This window comes from Dendropsophus ebraccatus, chromosome 3 (genome assembly GCF_027789765.1).
Source record: "Dendropsophus ebraccatus isolate aDenEbr1 chromosome 3, aDenEbr1.pat, whole genome shotgun sequence".
Taxonomy (NCBI): domain Eukaryota; kingdom Metazoa; phylum Chordata; class Amphibia; order Anura; family Hylidae; genus Dendropsophus; species Dendropsophus ebraccatus.
This window is the reverse complement of record NC_091456.1, coordinates 65,453,619-65,475,567: the sequence shown is the minus strand read 5'-3', so window position 1 is coordinate 65,475,567 and position 21,949 is coordinate 65,453,619. Positions and strand designations below refer to the sequence as shown.

General features: G+C 42.8%; 1 protein-coding gene across 4 annotated transcripts in view; it reads right to left on the bottom strand.

The window, feature by feature from the left end:
* Nucleotides 1-21,949, bottom strand: part of KDM4C (lysine demethylase 4C) — a 283,487-nt gene that overhangs the window by 240,270 nt on the left and 21,268 nt on the right. For all 4 annotated transcript variants that reach the window (XM_069961946.1, XM_069961945.1, XM_069961947.1 and 1 more), the window contains exons 2-3: nucleotides 7,308-7,468; nucleotides 1,915-2,090 (exon numbers count right to left, since the gene is read on the bottom strand). In XM_069961946.1, coding sequence (XP_069818047.1) covers nucleotides 1,915-2,090; nucleotides 7,308-7,448 — 317 coding nt within the window. In that variant the 5' untranslated portion in view covers nucleotides 7,449-7,468. The remainder of the gene's footprint in view (nucleotides 1-1,914; nucleotides 2,091-7,307; nucleotides 7,469-21,949) is intronic.

The following is a 21,949-nucleotide window of genomic DNA, read 5'->3' as shown; positions in this document are numbered from 1 at the left end:
ATCGCAGCGGAATGAAAATTTTGCTGCGAGTAAATGTATTCAAAATTACAGTGCCGGGAACTGCAGCGGATTTCACAGCTATGGGGGGACTCCAGTGATCCCATTAAAAAAATTAAATGCACAAAAAGCCTATAGGTGCACGCATAGATCCCTGCCAATTGCTTGACACCTTTCCCACTTGTCTATGCCACTCCGAGTAACAGATTCAAGCTTTTACAAACAATCCCAGTTTTACAGCACCCAGTCGGAAAACTACATCTCCCAGTATGCATTGCATCTCATAACCAACTGTCAGGTACTTGTCCCTGTCTTGTAGTATCTGCCCACCACTGACTCCATATGCTGCTTTGCACAGTAAACACAATGGGGGAGATTTATCTAACATGGTGTAAAGTGAAACTGGCTCAGTTGCCCCTAGTAACCAATCACATTTCAGCTTTCATTTTCCAAAGAGTCTGTGAGGAATGAAAGGTGGAATCTGATTGGTTGCTAGGGGCAACTGAGCCAGTTTCACTTTACACCATGTTTGATAAATCTCCCACAGTATCTATACATCAGTATCTATTCATCTACATAGAGAGAGAGAGAGAGAGAGAGAGAGAGAGAGAGAGAGAGAGAGAGAGAGAGAGAGAGAGAGAGAGAGATGGAGCAGTGTCCCATTTCTCCTATATTATTCAGGAGAGGCTGTTTCCCTATCCTTTGCCAGGTGATCACTGTGTGATGTCAGGGGTTACAGATGAGGTGTTACAGCTTGCTTGGCAACAGAAGAGACACAAATCATGTGGCCTTTGTCTCAGAAGGGAGGGGGAAGACAGAAGTGGAGACAGAGTGGACCAGCAAGCGAGGATTTTTAGCAGCTTCAGGGTGTGCACAACAATAATCATGTGATATAGGAATCTTTATTCTTGCAATCTAGTGGTACATTCGCTTTAACATTGCAATTTAAAAAATAAAAGCCGAGCTGTGATTGGTTGTCATCTGTATAAGGAAAAAAGTGAGACATTTTAATCTCAAACTGATTAAATCTGGATTAATGAAGTAATTTGCTGAAAACTTAAAAGACGTCCGACAAAATCCAAAACTACAGTGCCAGCAGGGAATGGGGGGAACATTATAAAGAATACTTACTGGTCCCCAAATGGACGAATTACCAAGCTCCCAGACCGCCTCCAGATGTGATTTTCTCCCAGCTTTAGTATGGGTACATTGCAGCCTGGTGGAAAAGGGTGGGAAATAGCCTGCTCAGCCAGTTATTTCCTCCAGCGGTGTCCCATCCCAGTCACTGAATGGCTTAGCGGGCATCCTTAAGCGGGTTGTGACATTGCAAGAGGGCTATATGAAGAATGCTGTTTGGGTCTGGAAGTGATATGGGGCGCTGCAGGGCCACGGGGACCAGAAGGTATACTTTTTTTATGTCCCCCACCGCCGATCTGTTTTGTTTTTGTTTTTTTTCCTGCTGGACTTAATTGTTAATTGTTGATTTGTCTTCTGAATGATGCAACTTTCCAAATATTATTCTTTAGAAATAACAGACCATTTCGCTGCTAATCATCACGGAAATTTACAGCTACAGGATTTTATGCTTTTTGTTAGACCAGCTCTGACTGTGGACATGGGGGGAGAGTAACCTTGGAGGACAGTTCACACAGGCTGGAAACAGAGGAGAGGGCAGCCTGCTGGACATAAGCATATAGGCTTTTTACGAGTATAATAAAATGGAAAATAGAGCTCACACAGCACATTGCAGAGGCTGTTTTAGACAAAGCAAGCATGTTTTAATAAAGACCTATGGAGAAAATGTTTGGATACTATAGTAAGAATATTGCAAGAATAAAAACAATGCTTTTCAATGATGTCCATAGGAAAAAGTTATTGAGCTTAATACTAATTAACAGTGACACCCATCTTACATACTTATCACTATTGGCAAGTCTTCTGAATTCTTTTACAGTCATTGGCTTTTTCTGAATATTGTATTGTGTGAAGAGACCAGACTGGCCTGTCACCATCTGCTGGATTGGAGCAGGGATCACAAGGTCATCTATGTCATCATAATGCCTCTTGGGTTTCCATCCTTTTGGAGGAATCACCTTAAAAAAAATTTTTAAAAAAGGAAAATTATATAATACACACACATTGGTACCTTGGTTTAAGAGTAACTTGGATTATGATCTTTTTGCAAGAAGAACTCAGTTTTTCAAAATTTTAACTTGGTTTAAGAGCATACCTTTGGTTTAAGAGCAACCTGTACTGCGTGGGAGGGAAAGTCGGGAAGGGGTGTGTCCTGCACAGAGTGGTCTACAGCACTGTACTCTGATCCTTCATGCTCCCTTCAGGCTTTGTTAGTCCTTGTGTTTCCCATCCTCTCCATCCCTGCTGTAATGTGCAGCACTCACACTCAGCCATTCACACTGCTGTATAGAAAATTTTCTGTCACTGTCCTACAAAGCTCTGTGATTCTCACTTCTTGATTGGTCCATGCTGAACACACCCCCCCTTCCCCATTGCTGTCATGTGACCACAAAGACTTCTGACAACTCTGCTTACCTATTCTAGCCTGTTGTACTACGCTCCTGCATTATGGGGATCTGCACCTCCATTCTGTATCTACAAACTGCTGCTGTTTTTTCATTTTTATGCACTTACTGTACATTATACTCCACAAGCTGATTCAGAATAAAAAAAATATTATTTCTGGGGTGTGGAACCATTTGTCTGCACTGCAATGAATCCTCATGGGAAAATTAGCTTCAAGAGTCATTTGGATTACAAGCACAGTCCCAGAACAAATTATCCTCGTTAATCCAAGGCACCACTCTGTTTGGTATCACCGCGTGCATAATCGCCCGAACTATTAATCATATTCCTGATCTTGCACGGTAAGCGCCAAAATTCACATTTTTGGTTGCATCAAATCCAGAAAAATTGTAATAAAAGCGATCAAAAATTCGCATATGCGCAATCAAGGTACCGATAGAAAGAACACATCATGGCGCAAAAAATGACGCCTTTGGCCTTTTATGCACAAGGAGGAAAAAAACAGAAGTGCAAAAATTAAAATTGACCCGATCCTCTAAGGGTTAAATAAAATCAATTACATATAATCTTTTTTGTGCCTCTAGCCTGTACTCACATAGCACTTAAAGGGGTTGTCCAGCGAAAATCTCTTGTTCAAATCAACTGATATTTGAAAGTTATATAGATTTCTAATTTACTTCTTAAAAAATCTCAAGTCTTCCAGAACTACTTAGCTGCTGTATGTCCTGCAGGAAATGTTGTTTTATGTTCAGTCTGACAGTGTGTGTATGTATGTATGTATGTGTGTATGTATGTATGTGTGTGTGTATGTGTGTGTGTGTATGTGTGTGTGTGTATGTGTGTGTGTATGTGTGTGTGTGTATGTGTGTGTGTGTATGTGTGTGTGTATGTGTGTGTGTATGTGTGTGTGTATGTGTGTGTGTATATGTGTGTGTGTGTATGTGTGTATGTGTGTGTATGTGTGTGTGTATGTATGTGTGTATGTATGTGTGTATGTGTATGTATGTGTGTATGTGTATGTGTGTGTGTGTATGTGTGTATACACACACAGTGTTTGGAATCCATGCTCCTTTTCATTTGTAGGGTGTACACAAAAAAAGGAAATCTGAAAACATCTTTGGGTGAAAATCAGAGTAATGTGTAAGGATAATTTTAGGACCCATTATCTTCAAGAAAGACTCTTTCATAGAAAGAAACATAGAATTGCACCAATTCTATGGACTAACGAAACAGCCACCAATAAAGCAGTCTGTATTAAGATCCCATTGAGGGCAAGATGGCCTGATTCTAGATCCTATACGCGCTAACTCCTTAATTAATCTCTTAATTAGAGATTAGAGAGTTTCTAGCTGTTTATGACAACTTTACGCTACTGCACTGACAATGCACCAGTACAGCAGCACAAATATTTTACCAGTTTCCAAACTCAGAGCATCATAATAAATTATCATGCCCGGAGTTCCTAGGTTTGGTCCGTAGTATACAGTCTGTGCACAGACCGTGTATTGCTGAAGTGTAAATGGCCCCTAAGAATTTCCTTGTCAGATCTTCTGATATGAAAGAAGAAAGATCTGCAAATGGGAGTCCAAGAGGGAGCCTAGGAAGACCCTCTCCTGAGTGTAAACCTCATTTTTCTTTATTTACAATCCAGACATGTCAATTCTTTGAGCGGAGAGCAGTAGAGAACAGAGGAGGGCAACACATTACATTGAGACACTGAAGCAGGTGGGATTTCGAGTGAAGTCCGCGGCTGGTGTTTCACTCAGAATTTCCACCCGTTTTACTCAGTGTGATCGAGCCATAAGTGTCACCGACGTGAGGAGGAAGTATAAAGCGGGCTCAGACCATGCACAGAGGACTCCTGCTATTAATGGCCAATGTGAGCAAAAAGCGAGCAAGGTCTGGTGACTTGGAATGTTGGAAGTGCTTCCTTTGTCAACCTGGATATCAACTTAAAATTTCTTCCAAGATTTTTGAATCCTACTAACTGAAGGGCATTCTCCTTTTAAATTCTCTGGACAGTCTCTTTTCTGTTTCCTGAGATTTGTCAATAATGAACTCCTTAAAAGGGGTATTGCAGTTAATAAATATTTAAATTAAACCCTAGACGACCCTGGGCTTACCTGTACGTCCAAGATCGCCTATGGGGAGTTCAGAGCTGGGCCAAGCTGTCCCGCGGCTATTAGCGGGCACGGTCCGATCGCCGTGCCTGCTAATCAAGTTTTCAGATGCAGCTGTCAAAGTCTGCAGCCTCATCCCTGGTGTCTAGTGGGATGGATCGCCCCCCCCCCCCCCCCCCCCCCCCCCCGGCACCAGCCGGGGTCTGCGTCGTAATGGCACTGATCCCGGCTCGGCACTCGATTGTTTTCGGCTGCAGCAGCCGAAAGCAATTCTAAGCCCATCTCCTTGATCTATGCAGTATAACTATACTGCATAGATCTCAATGAGAGATCAGTGTACTTATACTAGAAGTCCCCCAGGGCGGATTCTAGTATAAGTGTAAAAAAATAAAAATAAAGTGTTATTAATAAAAAAAAAACCTCCCCTAATAAAAGTTTGAATCACCCCCCCCCTTTTCCCATGTTATTAATAAAAATAAACAAACATGTTTGGTATCACCGCGTGCATAATCGCCCGAACTATTAATCATATTCCTGATCTTGCACGGTAAGCGGTGTAAGCGCCAAAATTCACATTTTTGGTTGCATCAAATCCAGAAAATTTTTTAAAAAAGCGATCAAAAATTTGCATATGCGCAATCAAGGTACCGATAGAAAGAACACATCATGGCGCAAAAAATGACGCCTTTGGCTTTTTATGCACAAGGAGGAAAAAAACAGAAGTGCAAAAATTACAATTGACCCGATCCTCTAAGGGTTAAATAAAATCAATTACATATAATCTTTTTTGTGCCTCTAGACTGTACTCACATAGCACTTAAAGGGGTTGTCCAGCGAAAATCTCTTGTTCAAATCAACTGATATTTGAAAGTTATATAGATTTCTAATTTACTTCTTAAAAAATCTCAAGTCTTTCAGAACTTATTAACTGCTGTATGTCCTGCAGGAAATGTTGCTTTATGTTCAGTCTGACACAGTGCTCTCTGCTGACATCTCTGGCTGAGATCTGTTTTCTATGAATCTCCATACAAAACTCTCCTGCTCTGGACAGTTCCTGTCTCGCAAAGAGCACTGTGTAAGACTGAACATAAAAGATCACTTCCTGCAGGACATATAGTAGCTAATAAGTACTGGAAGACTTGAGATTTTTAATAGAAGTAAATTGCAAATCTATATAACTTTCTGACACCAGTTGATTTGAAAAAAAAAAAAAAAGATTTTCGCTGGATAACCCCATTAAGTAAAGGGGCGGGGTCTCATCCTTTCCGCAAAAGCATATGGAGGGGATTGGTAAGTATACCAATATGCTTTCTATTGACTTTTTTTTAAAGCAAGAATCGCCAGACAACCCCTTTAAGATTTGCATTAATGGGGAAAAAAAACCCTGTCTCTTTTGGTAGGTTGCGTGCAAAAAAGGTAATTTTGAACAGACAAAGATTGTTTGACCTACTATAGGTTTAAAAAGCGTATCATGGGAGTCAAAGTATTTACAATCTACCTCCTCATCTGCAAAAAAGCAATATTAAAGTGCTGATAAGTTGATATGCTTCCCTACTGCACAATCTAGATCTACTATGCAGCTCCCCGAGGCTACCAGCCGTGCCTGCAGCGGTAGCTTCACATTGGGAAAAAAAAGGAGTTTTATTTCGGAGTGCGAGACAGGGAGAGGGGCGGCAACTAGCAATCTGGGCGGGGAGCAGTCAGTGACTAGTAAGACCTACTAGTGGCCTCCTTCCCTTTCAATCATCTCTGCACTGCACAGCCCCTTCTCCAGTCTAGCGCGCCTGAATAAAACTCCTTCCCACCTCACCCTATGTAAAGCTACCGCCGCACAAGCTGCTGATAGCCTCGGGAAGCCGCACAATTGATCTATACTGTGCAGCTTGGTACTATATCACAACTGATTCCCTTTAAACTCTTCCTTAATCAAGGATTTTAATAGAGGTTGTCAAACTTGAAGTAACTTGTCCCCTATGCACAGGATAGGGGACATGAGATGGGGGGGTTCCAACCTCCGTACCCCCCTCCATTTACTTGCCGTACCCACGGCTCTATTCAAAACAAAGGAGCTGGGGGCCAATCTGGAAATGGTTGGGGGGGGGGTACGCAGGAGAGGGGAAAAAGGTTAGTTTAAGGTGGACAACCTTTAAGTCATTCAAGAGGGAGGAATGCTCTTCTTTAACAATGTTACTAATGCATGCCACACAGGATAGCTTTTTATAAGAATCAAGAACAGAAAAGCTGATTGAACAATCCGTAGGCTTACTTTTTTAAAATTTGACCCTTTGTGGTGTCTCTTCTTTGCCCTAAGAAAGAAGACAGATCTGAAGGCTCTGGATCCATTTTCTAATTCGTGTCAATATTCACTGGTCCTCCAGCTTCCTGCATCATCATCATCAGACTGCACCGCATATAGAAGACTAGTACAGATGTGTTGCTCCTTCACACAAAAGGTTATTTGTCCACATTAAGAGGACACATATAGCTTTAAGTATTATTATTATGCTTTTAATCCCATCCACTTGGCTGCTACCATTTTTGCGGCCACATGTGACACTGCTACACACCACCTTGTGTTTTGAGGACTTATTTTAATATCATTTCAATGTTGTTCCAAATGTATATCTCAAATGCACCTTGTTTTCTCACCTTTGCCAACCCAGATCGATGTGCACCTTTAGACTCCATGTATACCAAATACTTGTTGAAGTCTCGGAATTCTTCCATTGTTGGCCTGAAGGTCATAATTTTGCATGCTGGGTTCTGCTCATCAGAGTCTTTTGCATTCATTTTTTAAAATATAGGTTTCACTGAAAAGAAAAGAAAGTTGTTATAATGGCTGACCAATATATTTGTAAGACTTGACAGTCTGTCCACATGCCAGGCTTCAAATAAAGGAGAAGTTGGCAATTTCTAAAATGCAGCAGCCAGCAGGGGCATGGGCAAAATTAATTACTAGTAGGAACTTACCTCCCAATGCCCAGGGTGAGCAGCTGGACCAGCCTCAAACCCCCCGTCGGAAGGCATATCCGGGCAGATGGGCTGACCGCTGAGCCAATCAGGGACTGTAGTGGTGTCCTGCCACAGGGACTGTAGTGGTGTCCTGCCACAGTGACTGACTGGCTGAGCGGCCAGAACATCAATATTACTATATAAAATAATCTGGAAATCTTTCCGCTTTCATTTTGGCCGCTAGGCTTAGAGGGAACCAATCATCAAGATGGTGTTCTGAGTTACAATAATGTTGTTATAAAGCATGCTGCAGTGTTTCCTACTATATAAGCTACTTATTTCCCATTGTAATCCTCTCTCCCTGAGCAAAGGGGGCCGCCTGTGATTTTCCATCACAGCCAATCCCCTATCACCACTGACATCGGTCGGTGGTTGTTTGGGAGAACAAATTTTATAAGGGGGGGAGGGACTGTTGGGAAGTAATCTGCACAGCATTAGGTTATGTTCACACATAGTATTCCCGTCAGTCTTTTAGTCAGTATATTTTCAAAATCAGGAGTGGGAATGACAGGGCAAAATTATAATGGAGAGATCTGCAGTTTCTATGTTTTTAACTCTCTCCTGGTTTGGGTTGAAAAAACACTGACAGAAATACTACGGGTGAACATAGCCTACAATCAAAGGTGACACCAATCATAGCAAAGACAACATATCTGCTTCCCCCTCCCTGTGGATTGACCTTTGTAAAGTTCACAAAGTAAGGCCTTATTTACACATTTAGTGTTTTTTGGGGTCCGCATAAAAGGTCCACTATTTTTACTCCGTGATCAGTGCAATTTGGTACACAATTGCATCCTGGTGCATCCGCTTCCATGTCCACATCTGCATAGAATGCGTGGTCAGCATGCATGACTGATATGCATGAACTTGTATTATTTATTTTATTTTTTATTTTTTTATTTTTTTGCAGGATTGTCAGCAGTCACTATTGCACGTCAGTCCAATTCAGCAGAATATTGCTACATGTAATAGGGCCCTTACAGAGTATGCTTACAACTATGTCCAATGCAAAGACTAATGTCTGGAGATGTGCTTGTATCTATATTAATGAAGCTTGCATGTCACCAAATGCAGGTATAACAACTCAAGCAAGATTTCAGTCTCCATAAAAATAAAGTTATTTTTTTTTTTCCTTTTACAATATATAGATCATCATGTTCTAGTATATGACTAATCATTAAAAATAAATCTAGGGGATACAGTTCCTTTAAATATAATGGCTGCCAATCCAAAATGTAGGTAAAATTACATGCCAACTTCCTCAAAGATTACTGCTGAGGAAGTGACATGTAGCTGGTAGAACGCATAGGGCATCTAGCAGTCTGTGCCCCATAACTCTATGGGCTGTATATTTCTAGATTCATGTATGCATTTATTTTACTATGCTAGAGAAGAGTTCTCTATACATAGCTATAGTAACTAGAGATGAGCGAACCTCGAGCATGCTCGAGTCTATCCGAACCCGATCGTTCGGCATTTGATTAGCGGGGGCTGCTGATGTTGGATAAAGCTCTAAGGTTGTCTGGAAAACATGGATACAGCCATTGACTATATCCATGTTTTCCACATAGCCTTAGGGCTTTATACAACTTCAGCAGCCACCGCTAATCAAATGCCGAAAGTTCGGGTTCGGATGAACTCGAGCATGCTCGAGGTTCGCTCATCTCTAATAATAACGTATATGAGGGATAAATTGCTACATGCAGGTAAGATTTTATTTTTATCTTATCCTAATCCCTTCCCCTTTTTTGTGTTTGTTCCTACAGCTTAGTTCTATTGAACAGGATAGATGTGCACAGAGACAGTATCTGAGACAGCCATCACCAAACCTATGGAGCTTTTTCTGGTAAACAACCAATAAGACACAGCATTCGCTGGAGTGTCGGAGCCTCTTTAGTCAGCTGATCTCTGAAGGTGGCAGGAGTCAGAGCCAAACTCCTTTGATGGCCTTTACTTAGAAAAGGCCATCAATATTTTAATTTCTGAAAAAAAAGGACTAAGAGTCTGTTAGCTAAATGAGACCAAATCTTGCGAATGTGAAAATATGCCCATAAACCTGACACTATAGAATTGTAAAGCTTGGAACCTCTGAAAGCACTGGTCAGAAATGCCTCCTTACCCAGCATCAAGCTCCTTCTGTGCTGGAAGAGACAGTTACAGACAATTTCTGATTACATAAAACAACTATCATATGATGACAATAAAAACATGGATCAGGAGTAAGTTAAAGAGGACCTGTCACCCCGGCTGCCATAGCAGAGATCGCACCCATCGCCACTTTCCCCGGTGGATCCACGCATACTGAAACCTTCCAGAAAAGTCATGGTCCTGGTCCCAGAGCGGAGGAATCGCCGCTTAAAGCTGTGCGCGTGCTATACGCAAAGTAATAGAGAGGAGTCCGACGTCCATAGAAAATGACTGCTCCAGTCATTTTCTATCGATGTCAGACATTGCAGCCAGGGTGACAGATCTTTTCAGCAGTGCCTAATATGCAGGGGAATAGGATTCTTGACTTACCCCTCTCCCTGCTGATTGACAGTTCTGCTTCTCATGAATAACTGGGCTCATGCACATAATGGAGTGGACTACTTTTTGTCTATGTTATTCAGGAAGACACAAAGTGATACAACATACTGTTCAGCTTCTCTGTCACTAGTTTATGCTACCCTTAGATAGGAAACAGACTATTGTCTGGGTCCATCTAGTCGGCCTTTTTAGTATTTCCTTTCTTATTATCTTATGATAGATATATGTTTATCCCAGGCATGTTTAAATTCTGTTATTGTATACCTGCATACACCTGCTGCCAATCTATTTAAAAAGAGAACCTCTCACCTGTAAGTTGCAAGTCTTTGTATCCTACTAAAAAAATTATTGCAATGCTATACTGGCAGGTGTTTTGTCTAAATAAATAATTGTTACTCACCTTCCCAGAAGGCCTGCAAAACTGTAAGGGTCCTATCACACTAGGCAATTATCTGCTGAATCAGGCCAATTCAGCCAGATATCACTCTGTGTATAAAAGGGAACCTGTCGTTCCCCAGACCTGAAAACGATTGAGCACATCTGGGACGCTCCATCCGCCACCTCATCAGGAGCATGCCTATGCATTGTAGGCAGGTCATTAATATCGCGGTTAACCGTACATATTGCCGTGGTAACGATAAATTGAACGATAATTATGCCACGCCCCTTTGAAAGCCATGATCCCTTTTGAAAACCACTCCCATTTGGAACACGAAGTTTTGACATCTCAAGCCATCATTATATGGAATAAATCCACATTTTCACGTTTGTACTACAATCGGAGTGCTGCTGAGTATTTTTTACTAGCGGATTTGATCCAAGGTCTAGGATTCGTCTGCTGGCACCCACAGTGCTGCCTATATTGTTTGCAATAGCCATCTATCGATCTATCTATCTAAGATAGATGTACATAATCTATCTATCAATCCATCTATCACCTCTCTCTCATATCTATATATCTATGTCACGTACTGTTTTGCCATGCCCCCTCTCTCCTGCACATACAGTGGCTGCAGGGGGTCAGGTATGGCTTGGCACCTCCATGCTCCCCCGGCCACCGCTCTCTCTCCTGCACAGGAATCCTCTGCCCCTGTCACTCAGTGTTTTAGCACATATATCTGCTGGCAGTGTCCTGAGGAGAGCGACACACATGGCTGCTTCCAGCACTGACAAAAGATAACGGGGCACAAGGAATCCTGTGCGGGACAGAGTGCAGTGCCCGGTGGAGTGAGGAGGTGCCGACCCATTACTGACCCCCTGCTGCCACTGTATATGCGGGAGAGGAGGGCCAGGGCTCGCTGTGCATAGATGATAAATCACTGACTGAGACAGGACAGCTTGATGGCCAGTGATTGCCTGAGTGGGTGGTCACTCCCGAGACAAGTGGAGGCTCTGCAGTCAGCAGGAGACACCAGAGGAGGACACCAGGGAGCGCGGACAGGTAAGCACAACATATTTATTGTTTTATATGGACCAATTATATTAAAAATTATATGCAGCAATATATTAAAAAAGGCTGACTGCCGGAAAACGGCTTTAATTAGAGCCTAATGGTGCCTTTACACAGGCAGATTTATCTGACAGATTTTTGAAGCCAAAGCCAGGAACGGACCGTAAACAGGGAACGGGTCATAAAAGAAAGACTAAGCTTTCTCCTGTTTTTAAATCCATTCCTGGTTTTGGCTTCCAAAATCTGTCAGATAAATCTGCCTGTGTAAACGCACCATAAGGCTATGCAGCAAATTGGGCAATCACAGTTAAAAAAAAAAAAAAAAAAGCCATTTCTGATGCGATTCATGTACAATTCCCAGCAACATAGCCTATCACAATGAAATGATGCAGCACTGCAATGAAATGACCAATTACTGCAATTAAAGATACAGTCACAGTGTATTTTCATTGCATCACTGCATGTCTGAACACAACCTAAGACACTGTTTCCACATTTGCATTACAAACGCAGCCAAAACCATATTCCATTACTTAAAGTGTCACTGTCGTGAAATTTTTTTTTTGCAGAAATCAATAGTCCAGGCGATTTTAAGAAACTTTGTAATTGGGTTTATTATCCGAAAAATGCATTTTTATCATGAAAAAGCAGTTTGAAGCTCTCCCCCCTGTCTTCATTGTTCTCCTATGGAGAGAGCTAAAGAAAAGACCAAAACAGGACAACAAAGAGTTAATCTACAAATCCCTCACCCGTTATCTGTTCTGACCATCACCAGTGACCTGTCTGAGCTCGGATTACAGCTGTCACCCAGCTCCGTGCCTGTAATCCTCTGTTATCTGCTTTCTGCTGCCGGCTAACTCCCTCCTTCCTCCTCCCCCCTCCCCTCTCCCTAGAGCAGACAGGGTACGACTCCTGCAACAAGTCACAATTTTCAGATTTTTTGGAGTGGATGAAAAAGAGGAAGGAGGGGGGGGGGGGGGCTGGGAAAAGGCTTTTTACATGCAGATAATGGCAGATTTGGCTAATAAACCCAATTACAAAGTTTCTTAAAATCGCCTGGACTATTGATTTCTGCAAAAAAAATAAATAAAAAAAATACGACAGTGACTCTTTAAGTAGTGATGTCACAATACCAGAATTTTAAGTTCAATACAAACTTTTTTTATTTTGATGCTCTATACTAATTTAATATGTAAAGTGGTATTCCGCCCAGGCCCTTTAAAAATAACACCCTTCAAAGCCTGAAGAAGCAGGAAAAGGAGGATCAAGCTGCAGTGGAGACATTAAGGAAAATATGCACATTGACACATGATCCATGTCTTGGGGAAAAAGAGCAATGAGCGAGATAGAGAGGACTCTATTTCACATCTTTGCTGTGTCCTTAGGGGAGCGAGTCTGCTGGCAAAGCAATGAAACTGTACAGCTAAAGCTGTAGAGCTAGATCATTCCTACTGAATGATACAAGTGTTTTTCAGTGAAATATCCCTTTAATAACACACACATATTATATATATATTATAAAGATATAAAGACCCCCTCCCCCAGACTGAGGAGTATTTATGTACCTTTTATTTTACTACTAGAAAGAAAAAAAAAAAGGTTATATTTTTAACCCCTTAACCCTTTGAGGACCAGGCCCAAAATGACCCAGTGGACCGCGCAAATTTTGATCTTAGTGTTTCCGTTTTCCCCTCCCCCCTTTCTAAGAGCTCTAGCACTCTCAGTTTTCTATCTACAGGCCATGTAAGTGCTTGTTTTTTACAGGAATAGTTGTACTTTGTAATGGCGTCATTCATTTTACCATAACATGTATGATGGAATTCCAAATATATTATTTATGAAGATATAAATTGGTGAAATTGCAAAAAAGAATGCAATATGGTAACGTTTGGGGGGTTCCAGTGTCTACGTAATGCACTATATGGTAAAAGCGACATGATACTATTATTCTATAGGTCAGTCCGAACTCAACCATATGCAGGTTACACAGATTCTCTAATGTTATAAATTTTTTTAAATGAAATCCTTTTTTTTGGCAATTAATTATAAATAAAATGGGCCTATTGTGACACTTATAACGGCTTTATTTTTTCACCTACGGGGCTGTATGGGGTGTCATTTTTTCCGCCATGATCTCTAGTTTTTATTAATACCATATTTGTGAAGATCGGACGTTTTGATCACTTTTTATTAATTTTTTTTTATATATAATGTAACATAAAATCGGTAATCCGCACACTTTTTTCCCTCTTTTCGTGTACGCCGTTTACCGTTCGCAATGACGCTTGTTGTATTTTAATAGATCGGACAATTACGCACGCTATGGTATATTATATGTTTATTTGTTTATTTATTTTTATATGTTTTATATATATAATGGGAAAGGGGGGTGATTTCAACTTTTATTGGGGGAGGGGTTTTGGGGTAGTGTGTTGGTGTTTTTAACTTTTTTTTTTTACACATTTGAAGTCCCTTTGGGGGACTTTTACATACATTAGTCTGATTTCTACACTGATGAATGTTATGCCATAGGCATAGCATTGATCAGTGTTATCGGCGATCTGCTCATTGAGCCTGCCTGTGCAGGCTCAGTGTAGCAGATCGCCGATCGGACGGCACAGAGGCAGGTGAGACCCCTCCGGCAGTCCGTTTTACCGATCGGGACCCCCGCAGTCACACTGCAGGGGTCCCAATCGGTAAGTGACAGGGGACTCCCCCTGTCACTTACACTTAAACGCCGCTATCGCGGCATTTAAGGAGTTAATGACACGCGGCAGCGCGATTGCTGCAGCGTGTCATTACCGGTGAGGTCCCGGCTGCTCACTGCAGCCGGCCCCCACCTGCTATGAAGCGCGCTCCGCTCTGGAGCACGCTTCATAGCGGGAGAAACACCCAGGGCGTACAGTTACGCCCTAGGTCGTCTGGGGACAGACTTCCATGGCGTAACTATACGCCCTGGGTCGTCTAGGGGTTAAAGCGTAACTGTCATTTTTTTTTTTTTTTTATTGCAGAAATCAGTAGTATAAGCGATTTTAAGAAACTCTGTATTAGGTTTCATCAGCCAAAAAAGCCTCCTTCTGTACTCAAGAAGCAATCTCCCAGCCTCCCCCCCTGACTTCTTATCTGTGCATTATCAGGCAAACACGTCTTCATTACAGAGAAGCCAGTGAAGACGGGTTCTGCTCTCTCCATTGTAAGCCTATGAAGGGGGGAGGGGCTGAGGGAGATGAGGGAGCAGGAAGAGGTGACATGAAGGTCAGCTGTTTGGAGACTCTCTGGGCACCTAAAACGCAGGATTCTGGGGTCAGAAAGGTCAATGCTTATCTATGAACTTACTGAGAGAAGATTGCAGGGTGTTGGGCTGTGCAGAAATCCTTCGTGCTCAGTCACTCCTAACAGCCCCTCCCCTCTCCATAGCCACAGAAATCCTGCTTCATTTGATGTGAGGGGGGAGGCTGGGAGATTGCTTTTTCAATACAGAAGGAAACTCTTTTAGTACATAAAACCTATTACAGAGTTTCTTAAAATCGCTTGTACTGTTGATATTTAATGTTTTCAGAAAAATGACCCTGAAATGACAGTTACGCTTTAAGGACAGAGGCCTAAAATGCCCGCAACAATTTAAAATTTAGCGTTTTTGTTTCCTTCTAAGAGCTATCTACAGGGCCACATGAGAGCTTGTTTTTTTCAGGATCAAGTGTACTTTGTAATGGTAATATTTTGACTTTGTAATGGTACCCTCCAAACTACCATAAAATGAATATAGAAACTCCCAAAACATTGTTTATGGGGTGAAATTGGGGGGGGAATTCAATTCAACTTTTTTTTTTGGGGGGGGGGGGGGGGGGTTGGGGGGTTTACGTGTTTATGTAATGCACTTTTTCGGTAAAACAAATCTTTATTCTATAGGTCAGTCTCAATACAAGGATATGCCTGTTTATATAGCTTTTCTAATGTTTCACAATTTTTTTTACTTAACATTTCTAGTTTTTATTAGTACTATATCTGTATATATTAAACATATTGATCACTTTTTATTATTTTTGTTATACATAAAATGTATTTTAAAAAAACAATCATTGTGTTAACCACTGCTGTTCACCGTGTTGGTAGAACATTGTGTTATTTTAATAGATTGGACAATTACGCACGCTATGGTATATAGTATGTTTATTTCCAGACCCCGGCCTGAGGAGCGATCTACCCCACTAGACACCAGGGAAGGGCTGCATAAGGTAATCGGATGCAGCTATCAACTTTGACAGCTGCATCCGATACTTAATTAGCGGGCACGGTGATCAGACCGTGGCTGCTAAAAGCCGTAGTCCCGGGCTACAGGCAGCACCCAGGACCGCGGCCCCATTTTTAACACCTGTAGGCAGCCCGGGTCGCCTAGGGGTTAAAAATCGCCCTATTCTGACTGGGACCATAACTTTTTAATCTTTTAGCCTATAGGGCTGTGTGAGGGACCATTTTTTGTGCCATGATCTGTAGTTTTGATGGGTTGTTTATAAATATGTTATTTATTTATGTTTTGATGTTTGTATATATATGTGACTTCTGATCACTTTTTTTACTACTTTTTTTCTCAGATGTGATGTGAGCAAATTTTGGCCTTTTCAGGGATTTAATCATTTTTATAGTTCAGGCAGTCACGTGTGCAACGATGCCAAACGTTTGCTTTCTAACTTTTTTTGGGAGGCAGCTGACGTTAGGGGGCTGCACACAGAACATGGCAGGCATTCATCTTGCTGCTCACCATATTTTCAGGAGTATACTGTGTGCTAAGCCACACTCTTGCACAGCTTAACATAAAGTATCAAACACCAGGGAATCCTGGTATCAAACCAATATTTTAACTCTAGTATTGATATTTCACTATCCTTAACTAATTTTACAGGCAACACTGCAAGGCGATATATTTCAATACATTATAGCATTTTTATGTGTAATGATTCCCGGTTGCATGCCAAAACATTGCTGTTGAATGGCTGTTAATGTAACTGATTAGGTCAAACAGAGATAAGCGAATCTCAAAAAAAAACAACAAAAAAAACCAAAAAAAAACCACACACTACAATAGTAGTTAGTCGTGACTAGCAGCCACAGCACAAATTACACTGTTGGAATACCCCAGTGACTGGTTAGACTTAAGGTCTGTGATTTAAAAATAAATGTTAATGGCATCATATGTAACTTGATGCCAAACATATTCCCCAAGGCATCAACCCCAAGAGAGAGTGATACAATAACTGGTTGTGAAGATCAGAAAGTCATAATACAGATACATCACCACTTACATGTGTATCCTAAAGATATCCACCTTTTAAAATGAGAGGCCCAAATGTCATAAAATAACCGCATTAGATGGACCACCTGATCTATCTCCCCTGCCCTTATATTAAAACTACAATGACGGGAATTATAGTTTTAAAACAGCTGGAGGGTCGAAGGTTCCCCATCCCTGCCTTTTAATATTTCCTTTCTTATTATCTTAGGATAGATAATATGTTTATCCCAGGCAGGTTTACATTCAGTTACTGTAGATTTACCAACCACATCTGCTGGAAGATTGTTTAAAGCATCTAATACTCTTTCACTAAAGTAATATTTTCTCAAGTTGCTTCTGATCTTTCCCCCAACTAACCTAAGACTGAGTCCCTTTGTTCTTGTGGGAAGGGGGGGGGGGTTACGCCGTTTGTCCTGTGGTAAAACTGACCTGTAAAAGTTTATTTAACAAATTTTATTTTACTGCTAAAAAAAAATGTAAACTTTAAAAAAAAATAAGTGTTTAAAATTGCTCTATTCTCCTTATAACTAGAGATGAGTGAATTTACAGTACAAATAAAGCAAATAGCTTTGTTAGCTCGGTAATCTCTCTTTGAAGTTTGTGCTCCTCCCTGCGTGAATGAAAAAGCTGAATCCAGTCCTGGGAAATTTCTCTCAAGACTGGATCAAGTTTTCCAGGCATCCGGGGCAGAGCTGCGTGGACTTCAAAGGCAAACTGCTGATAAGCAAATTGCTGAACTGATAAAGCGATTCGCTTTCTTTATATTGTAAATTCGCTCATCTCTACTTATAACGGTTCTTTTTTTTTGGTCTATGGGGCGGTGTAGGGGGTAATTTTATATGCCATAATCAGGGCCGGATTAAGGTTGGTGGAGGCCCTGGGCAACAATTTTGTTGGGGGCCCCCCATTTTCTTCCCCCACAAATAAACCATACAGCAATCTATACAGGTGGCTGATTACTGTAGGGGACTTAGCACCTACCCCTCCTCACTCCTGGCTGGATGGCTCAACATCCTCCTCTGTTCTGCATATGATGGTCCCTAGAGGCTGCAGTCCAGAGGAAGATGCCAGGCCCTAGAGACAGGATGGGGGAGGGGTGAGCATTGCGGTGTGTTCCCACTTAATTCAATGCTAGAACACAGCACTTAAGTACTTTCTGTGCTCTCTTGCCCCTGTGTTAGCCACCACAGCAGCATATGCAGTTGTGAATCGCAGGCAGAACCTGGACTTGCAAGTCTAAGTCCCATCTTCAGTTCCCAACCATATAAACTACCTGAAGCAGTAAAGAGCAGAAAGTACTTAAAGGCTGTGTATAATCTATAGCGGATATGCTACATGTGAATATACCCTAAGGATCATGGCATATATAGCTGCACACAGGTTACATGTCATATGCTAAACACAGGCTATATATACACCATATGCTGCACACAGGCAATATATATACACAATATGCTGCACACAGGCTATATATCATACAATGCACACAGGGTATATACCATACACTGCACACAAGCTATATATCATACACTGCACACAGGCTATATACCATACACTGCACACAAGCTATATATCATATGCTGCACACAGGCTATATACCATACACTTCACACAGGTTACATGTCATATGCTGCACACAGGGTATATATCATAGGCTGCACACAGGCTATATACCATACACTGCCCACAGGCTATATATTATGGGCTGCACACAGGCTATATACCATACACTGCACACAGGCAATATATCATAGGCTGCACACAGGCTATATACACCATACACTGCACACAGGCTACATGTCATATGCTGCACAAAGGCTATATATATATGCCCCTATAGTATATACCCCTGCTCTGATATATGCCCCCATAGTATATGCCCTCAGCTATGATATATGCCCCCATAGTATATGCCCCCTGCTCTGATATATGCCCCTATAGTATATACCCCTTCTCTGATATATGCCCCTATAGTATATTCCCCTGCTCTGATATATGCCCCTATAGTATATACCCCTTCTCTGATATATGCCCCTATAGTATATTCCCCTGCTCTGATATATGCCCCTATAGTATATATCCCTGCTCTGATATATGCCCCTATAGTACATACCCCTATAGTACATACCCCTGCTCTGATGTGCCAATACAAAACAAAACCTCATACTCACCTGATCTGGGCAGATGACAGGTCTTCTCCTGGCTCTTCTCTGTTCCTTCAGCCTGTCAGCCACTGTGACAGATGCTCCAGCATGCTCCATGATGTCACTTCCCTGCTGGAGAGATCAGGTTTCCTTGCTGAGGTCCCAGGCTGTCCTCTCCTCAGTGAGGGGGAGGGGCAAGGGGGAGTTAGGACCTCGGCAGGAGACAGGCCCCTGGAAGCTTGACAGGAAGAATCCATTCAAAGACCCACCAGGGGGGAGTCTGAGCCTGCCGGGAGGGAGATGCTTACACAGGATTAACCCTACACCTGCCTCCCTCCCTGGACAGCATGCAGTGTGGCCAGTGCTGTGTCCAGGTAGGGTTTCCACATGCTTTTTGCGCGTGGGACTGGCTCCCAGACACCACTTCTGGGTTTGGGCTGGTGGAGGCCCTCTAGTGGTGGAGGCCCCTGGGCACGTGCCCCTTGTGCCCTCCCTTTAATCCGGCCCTGGCCATAATATGTACTTTTTATCAAGACTCTTCTGGATGTGATTAAAAAAAATTTGCAATTTTGCACTTTGGTGGGTTATTGTGCTTCTTGCCGTTTATCTGTATAAGGGTATATTCACACGGGCGGGCTCGCAGCGAGATTCTCGCTGCGAGCCCGGCAGGTCCTGGCAGTTCCCAAACACTACATACTTGCTGCGGTCTAAACGACCGCAGCGAGTATGTAATTATACCGCCCTTAACCCCTTCTGCTCCCCCGCTGTGTAAATACTTTACCTGTCCTCGCTGCACGGGTCCGGCGTCCTGCTCTCCTGTCCGGCCAATCAGTGTGTTGCCCAGCCGCAGCCACTGATTGGCCGGGCGGGAGAGCAGGACGCCGGACCCGTGCAGCGATGACAGGTAAAGTATATACCCAGCGGGGGAGCAGAAGGGGTTAAGGGCGGTATAATTACATACTCGCTGCGGTCGTTTAGACCGCAGCAAGTATGTAGTGTATGGGAACTGACAGGACCTGCCGGGCTCGCAGCGAGATATAGGAAAAACGGGGAGGGATGATTTAAACTTTTACTGGCCCGGGCCAGTAAGTACAACTGATCAGCTTCCAGCGATCGCTTTACAGGGAGACGATCTTCCCATTAGACCACCCTAGCATTCAATTGCTTTCCCTACTGCCTGCTTGCACTTTGTTTTTAATTCCTTGTTTATAAATTTTCTTTTCTTATACACAAAACATTCTCACCTTCAATGTTTTTACACTTTTACACTTTGAGGCTGGGTTCACACTACGTATATTTGAGGCTGTATGTTTGAGGCTGTATAGCAACCAAAACAAGGAGTGGATTGAAAACACAGAAAGGCTCTGTTCACATAATGTTGTAATTGAGTGGATGGCCGCCATATAATGGCAAATATGTGCTGTTATTTTAAAACAACGGCTGTTGTATTGAAATAATGGAAGTTATTTACCGTTATATGGCGGACATCCACTCAATTACAACATTATGTGAACAGATCCTTTGTGTTTTCAATCCACTCCTGGTTTTGGTTGCTATGAGGACCTGACAAGAGGACCAAATACAGCCTCAAGTATACATAGTGTGAACCCAGCCTGAGGCTGGGTTCACACTACGTATATTTCAGTCAGTATTGTGGTCCTCATATTGCAACCAAAACCAGGAGTGGATTTCAGCATTATATCCCTGTTCCCCCACATTCCCCCTACAAGATTATCATGCCCCCTGCCCTCCTCACATTCCCTGTAATATCACCATGCCCATAATGCCCCTCACATTCCCTGTAATATCACCACGTGCATAGTGCCCCTCAAATTCCCCATACAAGGACTCCAGCACTCCCAGGTTCCCCCATTCAACATGATTAAAGGGAACCAATCACATGAAAAATCGATATGAAGGCAATAATATGTGCTTATACACCCCCTAACACACTTCCCACACATATATCTGTAACGTCTGTCCCTGCCCCACACACCCCAAAATCATACTTTGATCTTGTCCCCGCCGTATGCAAATCCCAGGATGGTAGTCATGTGGGCATTTGTTCAGATCAAGTAGTCACGGCCTCGGGGGGCGGGGTATCACTGAAATCACGCCTCTATGGGCGTCATACACAGCCCCTGTCACTGCTGCATCATCATAGGGGGCGGGGCCTGGACTGTAACTGAGATACAGCACAGCGGCTCCATATCCTCCTGCACTCTGTATATGTGACCCGGCCTCTCACACAGGCTGCTGCTGCTGCTGTACTCAGCGTCTCTGTATGAAGGATCTTTGCACAGCTGAAGCCAGCACAAGCCACAGCAGTGTTATTCCTGTGCTGGTGGCTACACAAGGGTTAAAAATCCTTCATTCCGGGATGCTCCTAGCCCCCTTCCTCTCCTTCCACATGTGCCTCAGGTGTCGATCTGTCTCTCTCCCTGACATCCAGCGATGCTGTCAGAGAGGGAGAGAAGAGACAGAGAGTGCCGCAGCCACACAGGAGGAGGACGGGTCATAGGAGAGGAGGGGGCCGCTGCTGTCACAGGACATGGAGCAGCACAAAAGAACATGTGGAAGGAGAGGAGGGGGGAGAAGAGCGTCCTGGAATGAAGGATTTTAACCCTTGTGTAGCCACCAGCACAGGAATAACACTGCTGTGGCTTGTGCTGGCTTCAGCTGGGCTAAGATCCTTCATACAGAGACGCTGAGTACAGCAGCAGCAGCCTGTGTGAGAGGCCGGGTCACACACATACAGAGTACAGGGAGGATAGGCAGCCGCTGTGCTGTATCTCAGTTACAGTCCAGGCCCCGCCCCCTATGATGATGCAGCAGTGACAGGGGCTGTGTATTACAGCAATACCCTGCC